This window comes from Ptychodera flava, chromosome 17 (genome assembly GCF_041260155.1).
Source record: "Ptychodera flava strain L36383 chromosome 17, AS_Pfla_20210202, whole genome shotgun sequence".
Lineage (NCBI taxonomy): Eukaryota > Metazoa > Hemichordata > Enteropneusta > Ptychoderidae > Ptychodera > Ptychodera flava.
Window position 1 is genome coordinate 13,022,092 of NC_091944.1, and position 25,548 is coordinate 13,047,639.

The 25,548-nt window shown below is 39.3% G+C and overlaps 1 protein-coding gene across 1 annotated transcript in view; it reads left to right on the forward strand.

Moving 5' to 3' along the window:
- The window catches only part of LOC139115489 (uncharacterized), a 51,611-nt gene that overhangs the window by 20,472 nt on the left and 5,591 nt on the right, over nucleotides 1-25,548 (forward strand). Inside the window, exons 4-9 of the mRNA XM_070677626.1 lie at nucleotides 1,893-2,004; nucleotides 2,329-2,447; nucleotides 2,783-2,889; nucleotides 3,266-3,588; nucleotides 5,112-5,242; nucleotides 10,967-11,171. Coding sequence (XP_070533727.1) covers nucleotides 1,893-2,004; nucleotides 2,329-2,447; nucleotides 2,783-2,889; nucleotides 3,266-3,588; nucleotides 5,112-5,242; nucleotides 10,967-11,171 — 997 coding nt within the window. The remainder of the gene's footprint in view (nucleotides 1-1,892; nucleotides 2,005-2,328; nucleotides 2,448-2,782; nucleotides 2,890-3,265; nucleotides 3,589-5,111; nucleotides 5,243-10,966; nucleotides 11,172-25,548) is intronic.

The window sequence follows — 25,548 nt, forward strand, 5'->3', positions numbered from 1 at the left end:
TTTAACGCGCCAAACTCAAAACATTGTGGCGCGAAACCAAAAACATCCACTCGCCAAAACAATTTTTTAAAACCACGCCTCCAAATGTATCATCTTTTTCCGAGAAATGTGGTCTTTGTTGTACTCAAGACTGGCCATCAAATGCAAAGTTACTGCAGGAGATCTCATATACCGCTGTATTTCAACTGCTCTTTCGCTACGCAAAGCGTGACTATATCTGGGGCTGAGATCTTGGGTCAATTTTATACCAGCCTCATCAAAGAACTGGATTTTGTGCGGGTCTTGTTCGTGCAGAAAGTTCACGAATTCATTGCAGTAGGCAATATTCGCATCAGTGAATTTCTCATAAGCAACTGGCGTCAATTTTTGAACGTCCAGGGCCCACCCGATAGAGGTGTTCTCACAGCTCGTCCAATCGTACTGATGGAGATATCACCATACTCCGCTATCTTTTCTTGAATAGCCCTGTGCGTCATAGATGGCCGAGAGCGTTTTAATGTTTCAACCAGTTCAATGTCACCATCTTTAAGCTTTGGGTACGATCTCCTGTTTCCCTTTATTGGTTTACATGATACAAAGCGGCGCCATAATTTTCGTACACCTTGAATTGATCACTAAAACAATTCTTTTCAGCGATCTCGCGAAATGGAGAAAAGTTACCAGTAACTGGATCTCCAAGCAGCAGTATTTCCTGTACAATACAGTTCTACAATCTCGGGAGGTCTTTTTCCCCCTTTTCAATCTCCATCCAGTTAAACTTACAAAATTATATTCTGCCATGTCGCTAAATATGCCGGTCTGCTGACGTGAACGTGGCCGTCGAAGCTGTTTGTAAGCCTTGAAAGCGTGCAACAGAATATTATCATGGTGGGCGTGTCTTTGACTTTGCGATTTGGCGAGTGAATGTTTTGGTTTCGCGCCACAATGTTTTGGGTTTGGCGCGTTAAACTTTTCATGTGACAAGTTGCCTGACAGCTCATAAAAAGTTGCAGTCAGACGCGCTGACGGGGATGCTTATCTTTTCACGCATTGAACACTTCGGTGAACTGCGCAGTATATGAGAGTGTATTTCTGAATGTTTTGTGCGAGCGCACATATGACAAATTGGGTTGTGTGTTTTTTGAGTGATTGTGTTGCACACCGTGTGAGTATTTAGGTTACAGTGGCGGGCATATCGACTACGGGATCAATAGATCGATCCGAAAATCGATCTACTTAGCAGACTACCCACTGTTTGTACTGGTACGACATTGCGATCACATAATCGATGTAGTAGCTCCAGGAATTAAATTCTATCTTACCGTACATCTGGCTTCCGAACCATGTATTCGACGCGAAGTCACAAGGCCAACGCACAGCATGCGAGGCACTCGAAAATGTGCACCGCAGAAAACGCTTGTCTGAATGCCTGTTTCCGACCCTTCCTTGTAATTTTGGCAAATACGGCATCCTAAAATGCATGTTAAACTGGCAATGGCTGCGATTACTTCAGCCACCAAAAGGGTAACTTCTCACCATGTTGAAGCCACAGCGGTAAGCATTCACTATGTCCGTGAGTGAACACGCTCACTCGTACGTTCATTTAGTTACGTCATTTCCGGTGGCAATGACCGCGAATGCCGAAACGACCCGAAAGGCAGCCAACTTCAAAATCGCACAACATATTGCATTATTATAATATTTAACCGCGTTGTTTCCTTGGGATGATGCATTTATTTGATAAAGTAGGGATGGCAAAATCATATAGCATAGCTCATTTTAAGCAAAATTAACTTTGAATTTATGCAGGACATAGACTTTAAGATAACAATATATGTGCATGTTTATATAAGCTTACGACTCTTCCGATAGTAAAATATCTGTATGCTTCTTGTATGTGACTTTTCTTCTAGATTTCTGGCTACCCCTCCCGGAACGCATTGGTACCACTCCCATCTTGGAACACAGAGAACGGATGGATTGTATGGAGCATTGATTGTGTTACCGCCTGAAGAGACTGTAAAGGTGAAGTATAGTTATAAGTAAGGTGTCAGTTGAAAGCTTGTAGTTAACAAAAAGCAGCCCAAGTTGGAGAGCGTAGACGTGAAGTATAATTACAGTAGAAGTAAGATGTCAGCGGGAAGCTGGTAGGAAGTTAACTTTTGTTCTGAAATAGGTCCATCTGCAATGAAGGTATATAACTGAACCTCTGCATAAAAAGATGATGATGATGATGATGATGATGATAATGATGATGGTGGTGACGATGTTGATTATGATGATGATGACGACGATGATGGGGATAATGATGATGAGCAAGATAATGGTTGCCCATTTTTATCTTGACAGGTTAAGGTTAGGGAGACAACGGATATAGACCATGATGACGAATTTATAATGATTCTCCATGATTGGATGAGAGACACCTCTCTAGATATAAACAATCGTATATTGTGGGAAATGCAAAGGTAGATATACCCTACGCAACCACAGGCGATATGTTCTATAGCCCTATGCTTTTGTGAGACCAATAAAAACAGAAGACAATTCAAACGTCAGACACTTTATAATGTGATTCACAGCACGCAAACATTGCCGAAAATGTAAAAAATTAACTCATACATATTCAAAATTTCAACTCCCCTGGTCTTATTGTTTATATTTTTCCTGTCACTCCCTGTCTATATGTCTGTCTATCTGGCTGGCTGACTGGCTTGCGCAAAGAGAAAGAGAAACGCGCACAGAGAAACAAATATAAATTTTTGCCATCGTTTCAATTTGAACATGTTTCATTTTAATGCAGATTTTATCATGGGTACGGTTCGACGCCTTGTTTTAATCAAACAAAGCAGTCTGATGGAACTGAAATTGGAGTTACCCCTTTTAGGTCCGGATTAATAAATGGCAAAGGTAATGTTGAAATAATGTTGTGTAAAAACTCGGTCAACATCATTTTGGTTTGTTATGAAAACGGATTCTCTTTTATCTCTTGGGTGTAATATCTCTAATAATAATTTTGCTTGTTGTGATAACAGTGATCATTGAGATTGATAAATGTGAACAATAACTTCATTTTGATCTGACAAAACATAATTATATTGCATAGGGGATTCATATTCTTTCAAAACCACTGCATAGCCATTCGACTTTCAAGCTGCTACTAGGTACAAATCGAAACTGGAACTCTTGGACGTGGCGAGAATTTTTAAGTTGTGCTAAAACATTTCACTTTGGTTATTGGAATGTCAATAATTTGATTTTGCGTTGTTGATGCTTTCCAACTTAGGTTTATTTTATCCATATGAGAGAAGTCGAAAACGAGACGTTATTGATAATAATCTGATACCCATGGCAAAATTTACAGTCAAACGACCATTATCATATCGTTTCCGTGTCATCAATGCTGCTATGATCTACGCCTTTAGAGTGTCTATCGACAAACACAAACTTCATTTGATCGCTGTTGATGGTAATAGGGTCCGCACGGTTATTGCTGATGAGGTCATCATAAACTCCGGTGAAAGATTTGATTTCTACATCGAGACCAATGAACTTGCCGACAACTTCTGGATTCGTGCAACAACCCTTGAAACAACTGACATCAAAGGTGTAAGTACATGACTTTTTCAATTCTTTTTCTATAATGTGTTTTTAGTTGCCTTCCCAATACGTGCTAAAACACAATTTATGAACCCGACATTTACAACGCAATGACAATATTAAAACATAACACACATATAGGCTGTGTTGACAAATCGATCACTAGGCATTTGAGCAAGCTGAATTCATACAAAACTTTACATTTTATGGACACACCAAACATAATAGGGGTGCCTAGTCAGTTACTGCTAATGTATGTTTAAGAGAATATACAGATCAACACGGTTTACTATTCTATTCTGGCCTACAACGTTCTTATAATTTTAAGAACTTTAACATTTACTCAGAGTGGTTTTCAGAGAAGTCACGGAGGGCAACGTTTTTGTAGACTTAAAAACTACATCATAGGGTTTTACTAATATTAAATAGGGCTCAGCCCTTGGGGTTAAGATTGGCAATGTTATTTGTATTTATTCATGATACGTTTATATGACTACTATGCCCACTTTTCCTCTGATGAAAACAGTTCACGTACGTACACGACGTCAAACCCTGCAGCAGTGCACGTATAGATTTTCTGTAATGTTTAAAAATGTTGGACAAAAATTGGCAATTTTTACCATAATAACAGCCTATTGCGTTAAACAAGGGACGTATTACGCAATCAATATCATTGCAATATTAACCGCACTGCCGACCTAGCACTTGCAAACTGAAAACGCGTTACTTACAAAAACTGGCAATTTGTGTATCTGATTATTGACACAGAGGCGCTTTTCTAAAATTCCATCCCTGCAGTCTTTGCGCATGCCTCCATTCATATGCACGACAGTTTTCTCTCTTTTTCTATTTCTTATGCGTGATATAAACGATATCTTGTATCAGCGACAAGGTGGATAATAACACTTACTAGCTAATAAAAGAGATATATTTTATAAATGGCATGTTATGAAATAATAATTTGCACGTTTCGTACTTGTTTATTTTCGAGTACTCTAAAAATCATGGCGGCGCCCATGAAAATAGGGTACACTTCCGGTTACTTGCATTGTATATTATGAATCTGCGCATGCGTAGTCATTAAGCCTCCGGCGCGACTATTACGATTACACTTACATTTCAGGTCATAGGTGTGTCCCTAAAAAGGTTTATTTTGCCGGACAGACATGGTAACTACAAGAGAAGAAAGATATAGAAAGTTGTAGCCGTCAACTGAAACCAAACTAGACAAAGGCAATTTGTAATTATTTGTGGAACTGAACTGAGTATGGAGTTTAGAATACTACGAATGACCTCGGGGACATCTCTGCATTGAATTGTTATACTACAACTTTTGAGGACGATTTTAAAGGTTTTCACAAAATTAAATCTCACAAAGTTTGACGAAAAGTATAAAGCCGTATTATGTCGTTTATGCCTAAAACCTCCCAAGTTTCCTATAACTACTTAAATAGCTCTAGTTCTAGCAAAGATTCAGTCTAAGTACACCGCATTCGTTAACATAGGAAGTTTTGTTCTTTGCAATTATTTAGAATATTGTATATCCAGGACATGTAGAAGCCATCTTACACTATGAAGCAGCTCCTCGGAACAGCTGGCCGACGACCACGCCAACTCCATGTACACGAGCAAGTCATTGTGTTGCTGTGAATTGCCCCTTCAGGTAAGGAATCAGTTTTGTGAACCCTACATTTACAGTATTTCATTTTACGCATCTCATAAAAATTACCTAGGTATATTTCCGTTCCACGGGACAGTGTTTTTTACTGACGGCATCCTAAATTCCCTCTTTAGCAAACATAACTGCAGTAAAGTAAAGGTGAACTAAATTTGCTCCTTTATTACAGAGGAATGATGCGATTTTGACAGTTGCCGCGACATTTACCAAGAGAAAAATCATTGCATTTTCAGGCTTGTAAAAGCTCCAAAAAAAATCTGATACTCATATATCGAACCGTATCGTTGAAGAATATTCACGTATCTACAGACTCTTGTGCGTTTTGCGCGTGTGAAAAAAGAACGAACTTAGTTCAGAAATTGCAATGCACTAATTCTATCTTTAAACTAACATATGAACATATGCACATTTCTCTTCATTGTCATTGCAACTAGTTTGTCAGCCATGTCGTATCACAGTGCAAAACAAATTAATTTACACCATGGCACTGTTTATTAATTTTCTACAATACCAGAAGACGGCCAAATTTGCGTAATTGACCACACGGAAAAAAACAAATTGTCGTCCGTATGTGCGTAATTGAACTTTGCCGAATGCCATCCTCGATTTTTTAACTTCGGTCACATCTGAGGAACTGGAATGAAAAAAAACATGACAAAATGGTTAGCTGAAGACCGTATTGCATCTACCCCAAGAGATGTGGAAGGCATTAATGTGAGGGCAGAATTATTGGACACAGACAACGGCCAAGCTGAATCCAACACGTCCTTTAATTTCCGACTCAATAAGTGATAGTTAAGCACAAGCTACAATGTTTGTGAAGACATAACAATAAAACCAAAAAAGCCTGAAGGACACTCATCTGCATGACTCTCACATCATTATCGAGCATGATATAAAGTCAAACACTAACTCTATATAGCAGCAAGTGTTTCATAGAGAAAATTAACAATACAGGTCAAACATCCGATAGGATGCACTACTCTGACAAGCAATGAATTTTGTGTTCGCAGTAGCTAGTCAACGTACATGACACAGCATACTAGTACCTCTATACGCATACAAACAAATGTCATCACTGCAAACTACTTTAAAATTGAAAAACTACATTCCACTGTCACTCACCCTGACTGTGACAGATAAGGCTTCGAGTAGCAGCAACTCTACTGCTAACCGACTGTATGTCTAACCTACATCGAACAGTAAACACAGTGTAAGAGCCTAACATGGAAGGTGCACTGCAAACTACTTGCATATGAAACTTCAATATTCCATCAAAACCTGAGATAAACATCTAGCAATAGACATCAAATCAGGTCCAATAATCATTATCATTCAAGGTAACTATGAAATTTACCAGGTTCAGGGAATATATCGAAAGTGACAAAGGCAATGGGGTCATCTTAAGCCACGAAATAGTGGTGGTACCAGGTGTCCGGAATGGGTAAGCGTACCCTGCCAGCTAGCTGCACCGTCAAGATTGACCCAAAGCGACAAATCCATTGTTATTTGGTGAATTCACCAAATTACTTTTGTGAGTCAAAATTTGGTATGCTGTCACTCATCAGAAACAGACAGGTCATATTTTGATACAACATCTCCGTATCTACCGTAGAACTTCTTAAATGATTTCACTAATCTACTTTCTGAGAATCCTTGCCTCACTAACTTTTCAGCTAATAGGCTTTGTAAGTTTTTTAAACTAAACAGAGTCTCTTAAATTAATGAATGTGACAGCTGACTCTTTATACTCTCTTAATGTCAAACTTTATATGAGTTGCAAAGCAGACGATGTGTGTATGAACTATGAGAGTCCATCGGTCAAACTATATCAGCACAAACAGGTGTAAATATCTCATAAACCTCTGAGGAATAAACTCAAAATTGCAATACGTTAAAATTTGACATCTTACCAAAGAAATCTTCACATCGATTAAACTCCGATGATGTCTGACCGTAGAGGATGGCTCACATTTAAAGTTTGCACGATACCCAGCCCCGGCCCAAAAGAAAAAAAAACATAACGTCAATGACACTTGGCTCATGTTTGTTTCGATGTAGCAGGCCAGAGTGAGTATACTTAACTAAGTTTACCCCTGGGAACATGCATACAACGTTTCAAAGCAATCGGACTAGTAATTTCAGAGAAAATGATTATTTTACCAAAAATGGGAAGAATTGCCCAAAATAGAAATAGAAAGTTTTCACCACAACTTGAACAAATATGACAGCACCAGATACTAGGATCATGCATACCAAGTCTCAAAATAATGGCACGACCAATTTCTGAGAAGAAGGGTATTTCACCAAAAACTGGAAAAATCGCCTCAAAATACAACCACACAAATTTCATCACAATTTCATCAAATCTAACTAAAGTTACCGTAAAGAACCTGCATACCAAGTTTCAACCAAATCTAGCCTGTGGGTACAAAGTTTTAGCAATTTGCTAGATTTCCCTTTTTTACCGCATTTGAATATTTTTGGCACTGACATGTTCATTTGAACAAATTCACATCTCTGGGTGTTCCTGTGGACCAGATACTTAGAGATGGTAGGTCCTGTGGTTTTTGGAGTTTCTCACTTGACGGACATACATTCGCACATACTAACATGCATACATACGTACAGACATACAGACGCCTCCAGCCTACCATATAGTTCTCTTTGATATATAAATATACAAAATATGAGCTAAAAAGTAAAGAAAAGATGACCGTAAGTCACATAGCAAATACACTACGTGTGTGCCCAATTTGTACAAGTCACATTAAAATACTATATAATGTAAGCAATCGGTGTCTTTTCATTAAAGGATCTCCGACATTATTTGTATCTTTTGACCTTATATTGTTGCAAACGAGCAGTTGATAATGTTGTTCGACTTACTGAAAGGTGTCTAAAAAACGGTCGACCATAGACAACTTCCATCCCGTTTGCGTACACTGTATAGAAAAACCTTGGGTCAGGGGTTAATGGTGGGCTACTTTTAACCTCAGAGTTGGCAAGGTGACCTAGTACCTGCGATCAGACCACACTGCTAACTGCTATCTGGGCCGCTGTAAGCAACCGCTTGTAAAAAAAATAAACCACGCGAAGTGAAAGTCGAAAGCGCAGTATTGCAGTTTCGGGATTCCCTATGCTGTTTGCTCAGTTACATTTTGACGGTCAGTTTTTCATGGAGATCTTGACGGCCAATCCTGCTCTTAGATACACTATTCTTTGCTGCTAGAGAGCACATATTATAATGGGCATTTCAAATGCCTACAAGCTGCAAGAAGTCGACGACAAGGCCTATAGTGGCGGATTTTTTTCGTCCCGTTTGTTCCTCCATATGCATATGTAGACTTGCCCAAAGCCTGTGGGCATAGAAATGTGAAAACAGAGTAAAATGAAGGGATAAACTTCAGTAGACAGTCATGTTATTGTCGAGGTGATCGCGAAATTGAAGCAATGTACTTTGACGACTGACACGTACATCATGTCACCGTCTGCGTGGCAGGGCTGTGCAAAATCGCTGGCAGCACCTCGGTTGCGGCGTGCAGTTTCTCCACCAAAAACAACCCATTTTTAATCCCAAGCTTGCATTGAGTTTCGTTTTTGAGCACACCCACCTCGGCTGGGTACACGATTAGCCCTGCGTACAGGTCTGTGTGTTCCCGGCGTTATACGGCGTGGAGGCCGTATAACGCCGGGAACACACAGACCTGTACACACGGCTTAGATACACGATGTGCTCAGCTGCGCTTCAATTCTTACGCAAAGCCCACTTTTGGGAGTGGGTCGGAGACACAGAGGCCGTAAGCGACGTATAGGGTCTCGGCAACTGTCATTGCGATGTACTCACTGTCGGTTCGAAATGCGATTCAACTGATGCAAATAATTACACAATGCTCAGAGAATAACAACATTCAAACAGATCTTGTGTGTCGAGAGGTGACTCCACTCTCGAGCAGTACATCAATGACAGCACTCGCCTGGCGCGGTGTCACGATGTCACCGATGCTACACCGTGCACTGTTCAGTCCGAGTGCGATGTTTCCAAGTTCAACAAGTGATCATGTCATGTTTGTAAAACGAACCAACGTAATGGCAAGAAAATGCCCTAAAAATCTTGAAAGTTGACGAAGATTTGCCAACAGAAAATGCATTACTCTGTACCTGTTTCACTATAACCACAGCAATCTGACATCGTTTTAGTTTTACCATTGACCCAATTGCGTCTATGGTTTTATTTGTTTCACAGTCCTTGTCATCGATACTAAAATCAAACTTACAAGCAAATGCCCAGCTTAGTTTCACTATTTGACAGTAGATTGTGAGACGTGCATTTGTTTATGCGCGTGTGCTTCTCGATATCCATTGTGCTGAAGTTGGTGTGTAGGTCACAGGCCGTTCATGTTCCAGCTGTACTTTGATGGTTGACGTATGCGTAGTAATATTGGTGATGTGCTTGGGTTCAATAATGGCGGTTGGTTCAAATCGCGCGGACGCCCTTACCAACATTGAACCTTGCCGTAAACAGCAAGAAGGTGGTTTTACATATCCTTGAAGCCGTCCATAGTCACAATTTAGGTCTCCTATTGATTTGACCAGGGATTTCAGTCATCGAAAAAAATGAAAAAAAGTCAAAAGATACAAATAATGTCCCTTTAAATGATCTCCAAAATAACGCATTCACAGTTGATTATTATCGTGATGAAATTCAGCATAGAATTTTTAATGACCACGCCGGACTTGAACTTCAAAAATTAAAACAAACTTTATGCTATTCCATACAGTATGGAAGCAGTTAATTGCAAGGCAATAGAAACACATTTACAAGAAAACATTATGCAATGAAAATGAAGAATAGAACCACCATTTTCTCTGCAATTGATACAAGTTAGATACAATTGTCCTTATGAGTACGAAATTGCTCTGGAATAAAGGACAAGTTAAAGAGACATCATTGAAAATGAACTAAAATATTACCAATGTTGAATGATAATTAGGAACTATGTGTACATTTACTTCTTTCTGATATGCACTGTAGCCATTCTGCACCTTTACCGAGAAACATCTCCAAATACAGAAAAAGACAGACACGCAAGAGTGCGACATTCTTCTTCATGTGCACAACGGAACAAGGGTTAATAATTAACCTAAGGATATGAAAAAATTGAGCACATAGCTAATAATGTTAAAGAAAAAGAAAACATCCGACAAGTTCTAGTAAAATAATATACATTCATGGACATCATTAATCATTATGACACACAAGGGGATATTCTGCGACAAGAAACTTATCGTTACACATTAAGGACCTTGCTTAAGAAACAGTTATACTACATGTATACCGTTTACTAATATAGAACTGGCTTGAAATCTTTGGGATTTGTTTGAAGATGATATTATAATCCTGTACATAACATAAAGTGATTAAATTGGCATTGCAAGGATCGAAATTACTATCACAGGAAAACGCCGGACACAATCCCAGTTGTTTTACATCTATCGACGGTAATACACTCAATGTTTAATGTTTAGCTTTTGTAAACGAGGAAAATTCCGCCAATGATGTGTAGGCCACCCAGAGTCATGTTATCATAGAGAGCTGCACAGAATTCAATTGTCATCGTTGGCATGGCACATCTGAGTTGACTCTGTCCCTTTATGTATTGCAGCCTCTTTCCTCCACTTGATTTGTACTTGTTTAATCTTTCCCAGGTACTTTCCACCGAACAAATATATAGACTGTATACCAATCGCAAATCTTCAAGCAGCAGCTAGTCAACCCCCGCCTCCAGCGATCCCGAACGTCGACGACAGTAATGCCGAAGAAATCTTCATTAACTTTCACTTTGCGGGGACCATTTCCAGACGGTCTTCTGTCAACGGCAGACGTTTCATCCCACCATCAACGCCACCCATGGTGCGCGCTGTAATCACATTTCTTTGTTTCTATTTCTGATTCGACGATGTACTGCGATAATTTTTGTTTTCGTCGAATCGCCTCGCCAAGCACTTAGTCTAGTCGGAAGGTAGGGTTCCCATGCACTCCATGGATGTATTTTTTAACCTACATTTTTGTAATCCTTAGGGTCTATAGTTAATGAATTTTGATGTTCCCAAAATCAAATATTGTCCCCCTGGGTTCATTTGGCGCCATCTTGGCCACCATCTTGGCCGCCATCTTGGATTTCAACAATGAGGTAGGGGTCACATATTTACTGCTCGACGGAAACAGAAACAATAAAATACTACAAACGTTATATTTTTAAAAGGCCCTATTTATGGCCTTTTCATTGATATATAACTAAATGGGGATAAATTAATGTTCGAACGTCGATTAGACTTTATATCGGCCATTGACCGTAAATCGTAAAATTTGCTAAATTCAAACGCAATAATTAAGTTCCCGTTCCTCCAAATAATTTTTCATAAGGTATTTATATAATTTTTGGAAGAACTTACTGCAATAAACAGGAAAAAGCAAATTAAAAGTATGTGTCTTGAGATTTAGTGGGTGCATGAGCTTGTTTTCCTAATACGTGGTATGCCACATATCCGTGTGTAATATAAGGGGTAGGGGTAATGTTTCCCTTCCTGTTTCGAATCATGAATAATGAAACCATAAAAATGTAAATTTTTTGAAAGTGCTTAATCAGGCCTTTCTTTATGGGGAACAGTAGCATATTTCAAAGTTACAAAGCTTAAATCTTTCAGTTTGTGTCGATTTTAAGTGATTTTTTAAAAACAAAATTATACTATATGGGGCAGGGGTAATGTTTCCCTTTCTGCCTCGAACCATGAATTATGAAACCATACAAATGTTATACTGATTGAAAGCTCTGGAAAGGGCCTTTGTAAACATGTAGTTTTATGGGAGAAAGTTTTATATTTTAATGCTACAAAGCTTAACCTTTCAGTTTGTGTCAATTTTAAGTGATTTTTAAACAATATGCACAAACAATTTAGTCCATTAGCCAGGTATATAAATCATCCCGTCTAAGGCATTTTACTCACTATGATTTCTGTTAGCTAGTATTCTCAGCTGTCATAATCTACTTATTTGCCATTTAACTGATGCTGGGTAAGAGTGTAACGACTTGTTTTGTAGGGGGCTTTCACGCCCTCACTAGTAAAAGAGGAATGGGTGAGGGGTAACATATTTACCACTAGTCGGGAAGAAAAACAACAAAGTACCATGAACAATATTTTTAGAAAGCCCAGATAATGCCCTTACCATTGGTATATAACTTAATGGGGATAAATCAATATTCAAACATCGATTAGATTTTATATCGGCCATAAATGTAAATTGTAAAATTTGCTTATTTGAAACCCAACAATTAAATAATTAAGTTCCTGTTCCTCCAAACAATTTTTACAAGGTATTTATACATTATTTTAAAGAACTTAATGCAATAAATAAGAAAAAAACATTAAAAGTGTGTATCTTAAGATTTATGGGGTGCGTCGATTGTTTTCCTAATATGTGGTGTGCCGTATACCCCTCTATAATATACATTTAAGGGATAGGGGTATGGGTCATGTTTCCTCTCCTACCAAACGCAGCGATAAATGGTCATGACCATTAATTCTTTCTCACGATGGTTTCATGTAAGGTGTTTAAAACCGGGGTCGAATATATGCATGGTCACCCATTCGTTCAGTTTGAACATGTCAAACAATATAAGTAGCTAGTATCTCATATCAAACCGCAACTTTGTCCCTTTAAGTTCCTGTTCCTCCAAACAATTTTACAAGGTCTTTATATATTGTTTTAAAGAACTTAATGCAATAGGAAGAAAAAAACAATGTTTAAAGTGTATATCTTGGGATTTAGAAGCTGCATGAGCATGTTTTCTTAATATGTAGTATGTCACATACCTCTCTGTAATAGACTTATGGTTTGCCTTGCGTTGAGGAAGAAAATGCTAACTGGAGATAACCGTAGCTTCTAGGTAATTTTTGTGTCTTGTGCTTCCTGTGTTGTTTGTTGAGTCCGTGTGGACTTATGTTTGAATTTATTTTTCTGAGTTTTTTCGTCGTATTATGTATCGGAGTCTCATTCTCAGTATGAATTTATTTGTGTCTTGTAGGAGATTGATTCTGTTTGGACCTTTTGGTGTTGGAATTATTTTCAAGCCTTTGCAAAGAGCGTTCATTTCTATAATTGTTTGATTTGTGTGAAGAAAGATTCTAGTAAATCCATGTTTTTTGTTGGTCACTGTGTTTCGTTTATGTTTGATATGTTGTAATATTGTGTTTGAGATCTTTTGTTTATCATTTTGTGCAGTTATTTTTGCTTTTTTAGTTTTATTACGCCTTCTGTTTCTGAGTTTTTAACACAATTTTGTGTGTGGTCATGTTTTGCCATTTTGTTACGGTAGTGCTATTTAAGGGAAGTGCAGTGGCCTTTGAAAGGCCCTTTGATTTTGGTTTTGTACCGTAGTATAAGGGAAAACCCGACCTATGGTCGTTGCTGTGAATGTTTGTGTTTTGGGTTGCCTATTGGAAGAATCGTCTTTGCAGTCGTCCATCCTGCGTTCTGTGTAGTAAGTGTCTTCGATCTCTCTCTTAATTTTTGTAATGTACAACTGTCTTGTGTCCCGGTGCTTTATTGGGTGTAGAGGTAAATAGTTAGAGATCAGGGTGAAAAATTGATTGCCATGGTGTCTTTCCAGGTGTTGCCACTTTTGAAGGAATTCAACACTCAGTATTTTGGCCTGGTAAGTATGCCTTTAAGGTGTACCTGTAGGCTACGTTGTATTGAATAGGGGCCACTTGGGTTTCAACACATTCGATACTCTTTGCTGTCATGGAGGTACCATATCTCGCTTATACCCCGTTGTATGAGTAACTGGGATCTGAAATGGGAAAGGCTCAATTAATGTCCATCTTTGCTAATATTAATTTTCGTTTGGCTTACAGATGACCACCTCTACTTGTTTCAGTGAAAATTTGACTTTCAATTGGACAAAACATTTAGTATGACTTTCTCCAATGTGTTATTTATGAAAAACCTGAAAATTGCAAACATGTTGTTCTCAAATATCTCAAATGTTAGATCGTAAAAGGTAGACTCCGCGTAGCCTCCCTTTAGAAGGGCGTGAAGCTGTGGCGGCGTTCGTTGTGTCAGTGGACACCAAACAGGCAGTACGCGGGCACACGCTCCAAAAGATGCCACTTATTAGTTTTTTCCGGCCGCAAAAAACGCACACAGACTGCCAAGCGGTCAGCACGAAGCTTCTGCCGATCGAAATCTGTGGTTATATTCAAATTCTAACGCAACTGAAAGACAATTGTTTAGAAAAAATCGAGTGGGGTGGGGAATCAATGACCGTTTGCGTTTTGAACCGACCGTCAATCAAACGCTTGTGTAAACTCTGTTTGCAGGATTAGCAAAAGGTGACAAAAGGTTGAGATCATTTGTGTAATTAATGTTATAGAAATCAAACATCGTACTGGCCAGGTATTTGACTGGGAGGAGAACTCCACTAATGCGAAAAACTGGGATTAAAAATTGCGGCTTTAGGTGGGAATTTATTGGAGTAGATTACAGTAATCGAAGAAAATAGTTAACACTATAGAAAGACTTATCTCGGACTGCGGGGACCTAACTATGGAAAAACAGCAGAGAATACGTGCCCAATGAATAAACTGTTCATGTATAGTACAGGCAGTACTGTACAACATGGAATGTACAACATACAAATAAAAGAAATGGCAAATTTTCTCAACTTTATATAGCGTTTGTATTCCACCATTACTGTCGGGATTAGGATTTTCTCAATCTATAAATGAGCTATTTCTTGATTACACCTTGATTCAGCATAACTGATTTTGCATTCGCGTCGTGACCAGCCACGTCCAGTCCCTGGGATCGCGCAAAATACCTTTAACGAAGCTTTTGAACGCTTTTTGTGAATTGTGTAAGAATGCCCTCTGTGTGGAGTATAATGTGTAAAGCCGTTTTGTCTAGCTCGCTTGGCTCTGATGATTATGTTGACTTCTTTTTTTCCCAGCTGCTGGTGGCTGATCTATCTCGAAAGTTAGATCAATAAGGTCTCTCTGATTCGGTCATTCTGGTGGAATGGTGTCTTCAAAAATGGACCCTAAAACGTCCGTTTTTAGGGTCTATGCTTCAAAGAAGTCATGGTCTAACATTGGTGAAATGTCATCTATGATGAGAAACTAATGATAGATTCACTTCTAAAGTTTTTTAAACATTGAGGTGTCAATGGGAATATAAGCCTTTTAGTCATTTTCTTAGGTTTGTCTCGCCTCCTTATTGCCTGGTGTATGGAGTGTTTGTTCGCCTTCTGTTTACTATTTAGTTGCTTAATTTGAATGTGTTCTGTGACATTTAGCTTTTCGGGTTTTAGTTCCAGAATTATTTTGCTATTGAATTTTAGTACACAGTCGAAAATGTAATCCTCATTGGGAGTTATAGTGTTCTGCGTTGTAAAATAATTTCGACAAATTGGTTATGATCTCTTGTTTTCTGGTAAGGAGTGTGACACAAGTGATACCGATCCATCTATCTTAGTATGGAGAAGCTATATTGTGGATTAATGGTGATTGGTTTTGAGCGATAAAAGATTCTCTCGTGTTGCCATGTGGAATTAAAAACAATACTAATAATAGTGAGCTCTGATTCGCCCGGACGGTCACGTGACTGTACATATATTTATGATATACTGTACAGTTGGCCACTCCTATCTCCATAGGTGGTTTCTTTCACACTGTTTTCATTTTCATCACAAGTTTAAATATACTGACATAATATTATATATTATTGCCTGAATACATGCCTTTTGTAGGTGACAGCAGGTGACAATTTGCCCGACGCCAAGAGGGCAGACTGTCTCCTGCTGCGAAGGCACATAAACCCACGTATTCAGGCAATAATATTTTTATTACATACCTCTTCACATTTAATGCTATATGGCATTTAGTTACATGCCGGGCATTTTCAAAAAAATTTTGCCACAATTGACCAGCATCAAACAGATTTTAACGAAAGTCAAAATAGCAGTGCGCACATTGATATTTTACATCTAGTGTTATGTGTCTACTTTGACGTCGAAAACGTCGAAGGGCTTCACTGGACCAGGTTACCATGGAAACCAGTCAATACATCATTCACCGGCCCACTAACCTCCCGGATGTTCCTATACATATCAATGCACTGATTTGCACTCACATCGAGGTATGTCATAAAGCAAGGTTATGTATACCACTTAGTTTTGACCATTTCACTCCTTATACACAAGCGTTGAGCTCGTGCGTATATGTTGTTTACCGATTAAAACCGATTGGTATCACTTTCATCGCGGGAGGGCGCATTCTGCGCCAACGGCCAGACTGCGGGAGGCGCGTAAACGCGCCAAGAACGTATGCGTTTATATGCGTTCGATATACGTTGGCTTTATCTGATCTACATCATGTTTGTTGACTATTTCCTCAAGCCTAGCTAAGCGTACGAGGTAGAGGTCAAACCTAAATGAGCATGCGCGCAAAATTTGTAAACAAATGCCGCCATACTCGCTCATTTTTCCGCCGTAATTTGTAAGGATCATGTGATCAGTTGTTGTTTTTCTGTTAGGAGATATTTAAAAATGGCGACGCGGGCACAGTTTAACACCGACTAAGCCCTTTAGCATGTTTTTCTAGACAGTGATCAGTCCGGGTTATGTCCATATAGAGGATAGTAGGGAAGAGCCAATGGCGTACCGTATTTGTAATGAAATTAAGGCAAGAACCAATCACGTACTGTATATGTAACAAGGGTCAAAGGTTACGTAGGTTCACTTTGTGCCAGATCGCGATATGACCTGACAGATCCACTGATCCAGTGAGACTGTTGGCTACCCGGAAGTATCTTAGCTCTAGTCGATTGGCGACGTTCTACCGTGTTAAAAATTGTAAGATTTCTTCAGGAATAGTTTTCTGAGTTTCTTTACCCTTGACCATATTCGACAAAGAGTTATTGGACGTTTTTCGTTCTCTTTTCCAGCTTTTGGTTTACTTCTCGGCGATTGATCCAGCGCGCGTTTTTCTGAGCGAAGGGTCAATCGTACCGGGCAATGCATGGTGATCGAAAAAATCGTGCTCCATCGTGCTCCGATGGCCGACTAAAACAGTTGACCCATCTTTGCAAAGCTTGAAACCTTCTCCATACTGCAGATGGCGAGGTTAAATTGAAATTTGACCAAAAATAGGCGATGTTTGGCGACAAATAACTTACTGTAGATTTACAAGGGTCAAATGCTGATTTCTAGGAGCCGTACCCGGCCCGGAAATCCATCCAAATAAGTAATTTTCAATGTAGTAAGCACTTGTGTCGGTCACCATCTCGACCGTACTGAATATTGTGCGTAACGTCTACATCTAAAAACTACCGAGTGCTGAAAATAAAAGGCGAAATCAAGCCGAAAAGTTCCAAACTCGTTGCAATGTACAAGCCAAGGTTTGCATGGTTAATTATTCATGACGTTGCGGCGGCAGATTCACTGATTGGTCAATCGTAATATCCTCTCTATGGACATAACCCGGACTGGTTACAGTGGAATTGTCAGTGATCGTGAAACTGAACTCGACGGAGATAGCGGAAGTCAAATTTCAAATTACAACTTTAATACCGAACTTGAATATGTTCGCAAACCAGTTGAGCAAAGACAGACATTGCAAGCAAGACAGGAAGGTAGGCCAGCTGAGCATGCTGAGAGAAAAGTGGGACAAAAGGTCTGTGAACGACATCACAAACGTTGATGGTGTATCCTGTGGATGTTGTACGATATCAATTCATCAATGACAACTACACATTGGACTATCTACCAGTTTATAAGCTTATATATAATAAAGCTCTCGTTTGAATGTAAGAGGATACATGGTGTTTGAAAATGAACTTGCAATAAATATGCGTATTAACCTCATTTACGTGGATTATCTTTAGAGTATGTGTTCCTTCTACTGAATTTGATTTAATTAGTAAGTTAGTAATTTTAAATTGTTGCACTGAAAAAAATACATTTATATATTGAAATAACAAAAAATGCAACATTTTTTGAATTTTTTGTGTAAAATCCAATATGGCCGCCGTGATCACGTGACCTTCTAGGTGTGTCACATGACCTTTTGTTCATTTTTATGATGCTCTGTCATATTGCAATACTCACTGAAAAAATTGTCCCGAATACTCTTATAATTACAAAGATACAGCTTATGCATGTAAATCAATATTTATAAGGCCGTATTTCCATAGAAAACTACGCACAGGAATGCACGTATAAAAATTAATTACGCAGTGAAAGTGTTTAAAACCGATTGGTATCCCTTTCAAATGGTGCTTTATTGCTTACATATCATTTGCGATACAATTAAAGAAAAGAGATTAATTATTGCTGCTATCATATCAACTTAGCATGAAGACTATGAAATCTAATTTAGGGTTAGTTGGTGTGAAATATATAATTTTTGACATATGTTTTTAAAATTATGCATTTTCAACTTGTTTACATCTTTAAAAAGTACTTTCATGTTGATGCCGTATGCCAAAATTTCCCGAAAACATACGCATACTGTGATGCCTCATCCAAAAGTTATATCAATTTAAGCGATTTTGATGAAATCCAAGCTGTTATATAGCTGTTAACTTTCTTTCCCTTGTTTGAGTTATTGAAATGAGTAAAACCTCTTTTATTTACCATCATTTTAACTTTTTTAGTGGTATTTAATGCCTTGAAGATTTTTTTCATGTTCATAACAACAAGTAGATATCAATAAAGTAACACAAACTTTGAGTTAAGGCACTGTCACTGAATAAGTCTTTTTCATTCCACTCCGTGTTTCTACCATGCCTTTCCCTTCTCTCCCGATGGTGGCGCTCTCTTCAAAAGTACTTATTTGCATGCCTGTGAGCATGCGCAGTGTTCATCTATCCAGTCCTCCGCCATATTGCCCCTAATTCTACTTTTCCGAGCCGTATCTGCTACACGTACGCTACTGTATTGGTGGTCACCAAGATGTCGGAGAAATGAGACAAGCGGAGCAAGAGAAGTAGTCGTCCCTCTGTAAGTGCCAGCATTGGCATGGAGGGTTCGACTGGGGTGTCGGCAGGACATGAAGCCAAGAAGCATAGTGACGCTAGTCCCGCATTGGATATCATTGATACTCCAGGGGCGAGCACATGTCCAAGTAATATGCGTGACGGAATTGACGAGAGTCACTTTGAACCGTCGCAGGTCACACCATCGCAGCAAGAGCAACAGGGTCCATCGATACAAGACGATACTGCTTCTTTAGCTTCGCTACTTACCCAGCTAGTTCAGCAGAACCAACTTATGCTGCAAAGAAGTTCGCAACACCCGGAAGAGAGGAGTGGGTCGCCTCTGTAACGTAAGCGACGCTCCGAGGATGACGGGCAAGACTACGCAGCATACAAAATGAGAAGAGTTACGTACAGCGAAAGTGAGTCAGATTCAGCCAGTTCGTTTTCGGACTTTCCAGAGTCAGTCCAAGAACAGGCTAGCTCAAGTCAACGTGATTCAGCTATGTTAGACGTCGATTTTGATGATGTTCCTGACCTTGTCAAGGGTTCGGTCACATGGCCGGTAGCTGACAAATCAGTTGTATGGCTTGCACGGCGTATTGACAAAAGTATGTCGGCCGGGCAGCTGAAGGCATTACTACAGAATTATCTGGTACCTGAAGAAAGTCAGAAGCCATTTCAAGTTCAGAAAGTACCCTCCTCACTCAGGGCATACCTGAACTCATCTGCACCAAATCTGAGAACATATGACAAAGAGTTGTACAAGACTCATACCACTTTGCACTCAGCACTGCTGCCCATTGTCAAGGCTTTGGAGTTGGTATGTAACAAAGATAACTCTGCAGATAAGTTTACCAAAGTGAAAACTGAATTAAAGGCAGCACTGTCAGATGCCTGTCACTTGATAGTTACTGGCAGTAATATGATGGCTGAAGTAGACAGGCAAGACTTAAGCAATTCTTCAAACCAGAAATCAGAGGGGTCTTGAATGACCGAAAGCCTACCAATGAGGGCTTCTTTGGTGGAGATTTTATCAAAGCCATTACAGATTCTAAGAAGTCCGTCAATGCTATGAAGTCTGTCTCTCAGTCCTACAAGTCTAGGTCAGCCTACAATAAGCAAGATCGCTTTAACCAGTCCTTTCGTGACAAGCGAAGAAATGAGCAACAGGCTAGTTATACCTACAAAGACATTCAGTACTCCCAGAGAAATGATCAACAACAGTATCAGGCTGGTAAGAGGAAATATAAATCCAGACCTAATACTAAATAGAAGTCTCAGCAACCAGATAGATATACCACATGCAGGAAGACTACGATATTTTGTCGAAGAATGGAAGAAAATCACTTCCAATAATTTCATTTTGAAAGTTATTATTGGTTATAAACTTCAGTTGACCAGCACACCTATACAAAACGTTCAACCAGTTACAGCAACTAAATCATCAGAAGAACAGACAGTTATTCAACAAGAAATAGACACCTTACTGAGCAAGAAAGCCATAGAAGCGGTGCCACCAGCTGATAACCAGTTCATATCTAGGATATTCACTATCCCTAAAAAGATTGGTGGCTGGAGGGTCATCATTGATTTACGAGAACTCAATAAATTCATCAAGAAAACTCATTTCCGTATGGAAGGACACTCTGACATTCAACAGTTGTTGTCTCCAGGAGATTACATGACCTCGATTGAACTCACTGATGCTTATCTAATGATTCCTATTTGTCCTGATCACCGCCATTTACTGTGCTTCATTTGGCAGGGACAGGTCTACCAGTATACATGTCTACCTTTCGGACTGACATCCTCACCAAGAGTATTTACCAAGCTCTTAAGAGTGATTCTTTCACATGTAAGAAAGATTGGAATAACTTGCAGCAGTTACCTAGACGATCTTATCAACATTGGACACAGCATAGCATCAACTCAGACCAATCACAACCTGGTATGGGATGTTTTATGCAGGTTGGGCTTCATACCAAATGTAAGCAAGTCTTGCATAGTGCCAACCAGACAACTTACACATCTAGGCAAAGTGTACAACACAGTGAAAATGGAAGTCTCTCAACCACAAAGCAAAGTAATGAAAATCCAGACAACTGCAAGCAAACTACATGCAAGAGAAACTGTAACACTACGAGAAGTAGCACACTTTCTGGGACTAGTAGAGGATGCAAGAGGGGCAATGATTTGCAGCTGCCACCCATTACAGCAATTCAGAGACCTGATTACCCAACCACAATGGCAGACCTATCCATCAACCAGTACCAACTGTTACAATACAGACAGATGCCTCACTTCAGGGCTGGGGAGCACTATGCGACAACAAAACAGTGCTAGGCCACTGGTCAGCAGAGGAAAGGACACGCCACATCAACTAACTGGAGTTGTTGATAGTAATATTTGCTGTTCAGTCCTTTCTGCAAGACAAGACCAATATACATGTGGTAGTACAGATAGACAATACAACAGCAGTGGCGTATATCAACCCAAGGGGGAACCCATTCAAAGAAACTATGTACAACAGCACTACAAATTTGGGAATGGTGTCTCCAATGCAGCATAACTCTGCAGGCAGAACACATTCCAGGACTTCAGAACCGGATGGCAGATGCACTATCAAGACAGCCAGAAAACCCACACGACTATATGCTGAATCCAGTAGTATTCAGACAGTTGTGTCAAGTGACTTTCACACCGACAATAGACCTGTTCGCCAGCCGTGTCACCAGACAACTTCTCAAATATGTTGCATGGAAGCCCGATCCACAAGCAGTGGGCCAGGATGCTTTCACAATCCATTGGGCTACAGAGAGACCATACCTATTTCCACCACTTCCACTGATAGGACGATGTTTACACAAGATAACACAAGACAGAGCAGTAGTACTGTTCATAGCACCAGTGTGGGCAAATCGACCATGGTACACCAGACTATTACAAATGTCGGTTCAGCAAGCATTCTTACTGCCACATCAGGAACAACTAGTCACCAATCCTCACACCAACAGACCAGTTCATTTCAACATTCATCCGTTAGCTGCCTGGATACTCTCCAGCGACACTATAGAGGCAAGGGCTTTTCAGAGAAAGTTACCAAGATACTTCTCAGAGCCACAAGACAGCAGACATCAGTTCAGTATGACAGAAAATGGAAGACCTATTGTAGCTGGTGTCTACGAAGGAAAATTAATCCACTTTCAGCACCTGTAACAGAGGTCACAGAATTTCTCTCAGAGCTTTCAACCCTACACAACCTAGCTTATAGTACAGTGAATGGATACAGGTCTGCAATTTCATCAGCACATTTGCCAAATTGATGGTCAGCCTATAGGAGCTCATCCCAAGATCAAGCTTTTCTTTCGAGGCATTTTCCATATGTTACAACTTGGGAGGTATCAAAGGCTATAAGATTTCTGGAAACACTTCATCCGGCAAGAACTTTGAACATGAAGATGCTTACTTTCAAGACTGTCATGCTTATAGCACTGACCTCTTCAGATAGAGGGCAAGCCATCAAAGAACTCAACATTGAGTATTGCCATATCTCTATGAATTCTATATACTTTGTTATACCAGAATTGACGAAGACTTCATCGCCAAACAAGCCCAACAGAACCATTAAATGTCCAAGTTTTCCAAGCAATAGGAAAGTGGATGTCCGTAATTATGTCAGACACTATATTTGAACGCACCATGCCACTTAGAGACAGGGCAGTTGCCAGGGGACTCAAGAGACCAGCTCAGCTGTTACTGTCATACAGACCACCTCATCACCCGGTGTCATCACAGACAATCGCAAGGTGGGTGAAGACAGTACTAACCATGGCAGGAATAGACACCAGAGTATTTAAAGCTCACAGTGTTCGTGGTGCAGCAACATCAGCAGCTTTGTTCCAGGGAGCCACACTTCAACAAGTACTCCAGTTAGGAGACTGGGCAAATGACTCTACTTTCTGCAAATTTTACCAAAGACATGTTGACTCATCTGAAGTTGGCAAATTGGTATTGCAGGCTTCCCAAGGAACGAGAAACTGACTGGGTGAGTGGACAACATTATACTGGCTATAGTCCATTGTTTTTTAGGTGGTGCCTTTGTGCTTTACCACTGCGTCCAGCTTGGCAATTGGCATGGTAGAAACACGGAGTGGAATGAAAAAGACTTCCAATTTGCCTAGGGTCTTACCTGAAGTGCAAATTTACAGTCTTTGAATGAAACGTAGTGTTTCTACCTTATTCCCACCCACTCAGCCCAACTCAGTGGTCAAAAGCTACCATGTCACAGCACTGCTTACAGTGGTTTCTTTACTGGCTCGTCCAAGTAGAATGAGGGGCAATATGGCGGAGGACTGGATAGATGAACACTGCGCATGCTCACAGGCATGCAAATAAGTACTTTTGAAGAGAGCGCCACCATCGGGAGAGAAGGGAAAGGCATGGTAGAAACACTACGTTTCATTCAAAGACTGTAAATTTGCACTTCAGGTAAGACCCTAGGCAAATTGGAATTTTTAGTTTACCACATCAAGCCATATCTTGTTAGAATAACAACTGCCTTAATGTGTCAGAGATATGATATTTATGTGGCTTCCTTATTTGCTGCGTTTGGTAGGAGAGGAAACATGACCCATACCCCTATCCCTTAAATGTATATTATAGAGGGGTATACGGCATACCACATATTAGGAAAACAATCGACGCACCCATAAATCTTAAGATACACACTTTTAATGTTTTTTCTTATTTATTGCATTAAGTTCTTTAAAATAATGTATAAATACCTTGTAAAAATTGTTTGGAGGAACAGGAACTTAATTATTGGGTTTGAAATTAAGCAAATTTTACAATTTACATTTTATGGCCGATATAAAATCTAATCGATGTTTGAATATTGATTTATCCCCATTAAGTTATATACCAATGGTAAGGGCATTATCTGGGCTTTCTAAAAATGTATTGTTTATGGTACTTTGTTGTTTTTCTTTCCGACTAGCGGTAAATATGTTACCCCTAACCCATTCCTATTTTACTAGTGAGGGCGTGAAAGCCCCCTACAAAACAAGTCGTTACACTCTTACCCAGCATCAGTTAAATGGCAAATAAGCAGATTATGACAGCTGAGAATACTAGCTAACAGAAAATCATAGTGGGTAAAATGCCTTAGACGGGATAATTTCGATACCTGGCCTACGGACTAAATTTTTTGTGCATTTGTTTAAAAATCACTTAAAATTGACACAAACTGAAAGGTTTAAGCTTTGTAACTTTCAAATAGGCAATTTTCCCGATAAAGCTATACATGCTTAGAAAGGCTCTCTTCCGATCTTTCAACCAAAATAACATTTGTATGGTTTCATGAGTCATGAATCGAGGCAGAGAGGGAAACATTACCCCTACCCCTAATGTTATAATTTTGTTTAAAAAACTCACTTAAAATTGACACTAACTGAAAGGTTTAAGCTTGGTAACATTGAAATATAAGACTTTCTACCATAAAAACTATACATGTTTAGAAAGGCCCTTTTCAGAGCTTTCAATCAGTATAACATTTATATGGTTTCATAATTCATGGTTCCCATATAGTATAATTTTGTTTTAAAAATTCACTTAAAATCGACACAAACTGAAAGGTTTAAGCTTTGTAACTTTGAAATATGCTACTGTTCCCCATAAAACTATATATGTTTAGAAAGGCCTGATTAAGCACTTTCAAAAAATTTACATTTTTATGGTTTCATTATTCATGATTCGAAACAGAAAGGGAAACATTACCCCTACCCCTTATATTACACACGGATATGTGGCATACCACGTATTAGGAAAACAAGCTCATGCACCCACTAAATCTCAAGACACATACTTTTAATTTGTTTTTTCTTGTTTATTGCAGTAAGTTCTTCCAAAAATTATATAAATACCTTATGAAAAATTGTTTGGAGGAACGGGAACTTAATTATTGGGTTTGAAATTTAGCAAATTTTACGATTTACGGTCAATGGCCGATATAAAGTCTAATCGACGTTCGAACATTACTTTATCCCCATTTAGTTATATATCAATGAAAAGGCCATAAATAGGGCCTTTTTGAAAATATAACGTTTGTAGTATTTTATTGTTTCTGTTTCCGTCGAGCGGTAAATATGTGACCCCTACCCAATTGTTGAAATCCAAGATGGCGGCCAAGATGGTGGCCAAGATGGCGCCAAATGAACCCAGGGGGACAATATTTGATTTTGGGAACATCAAA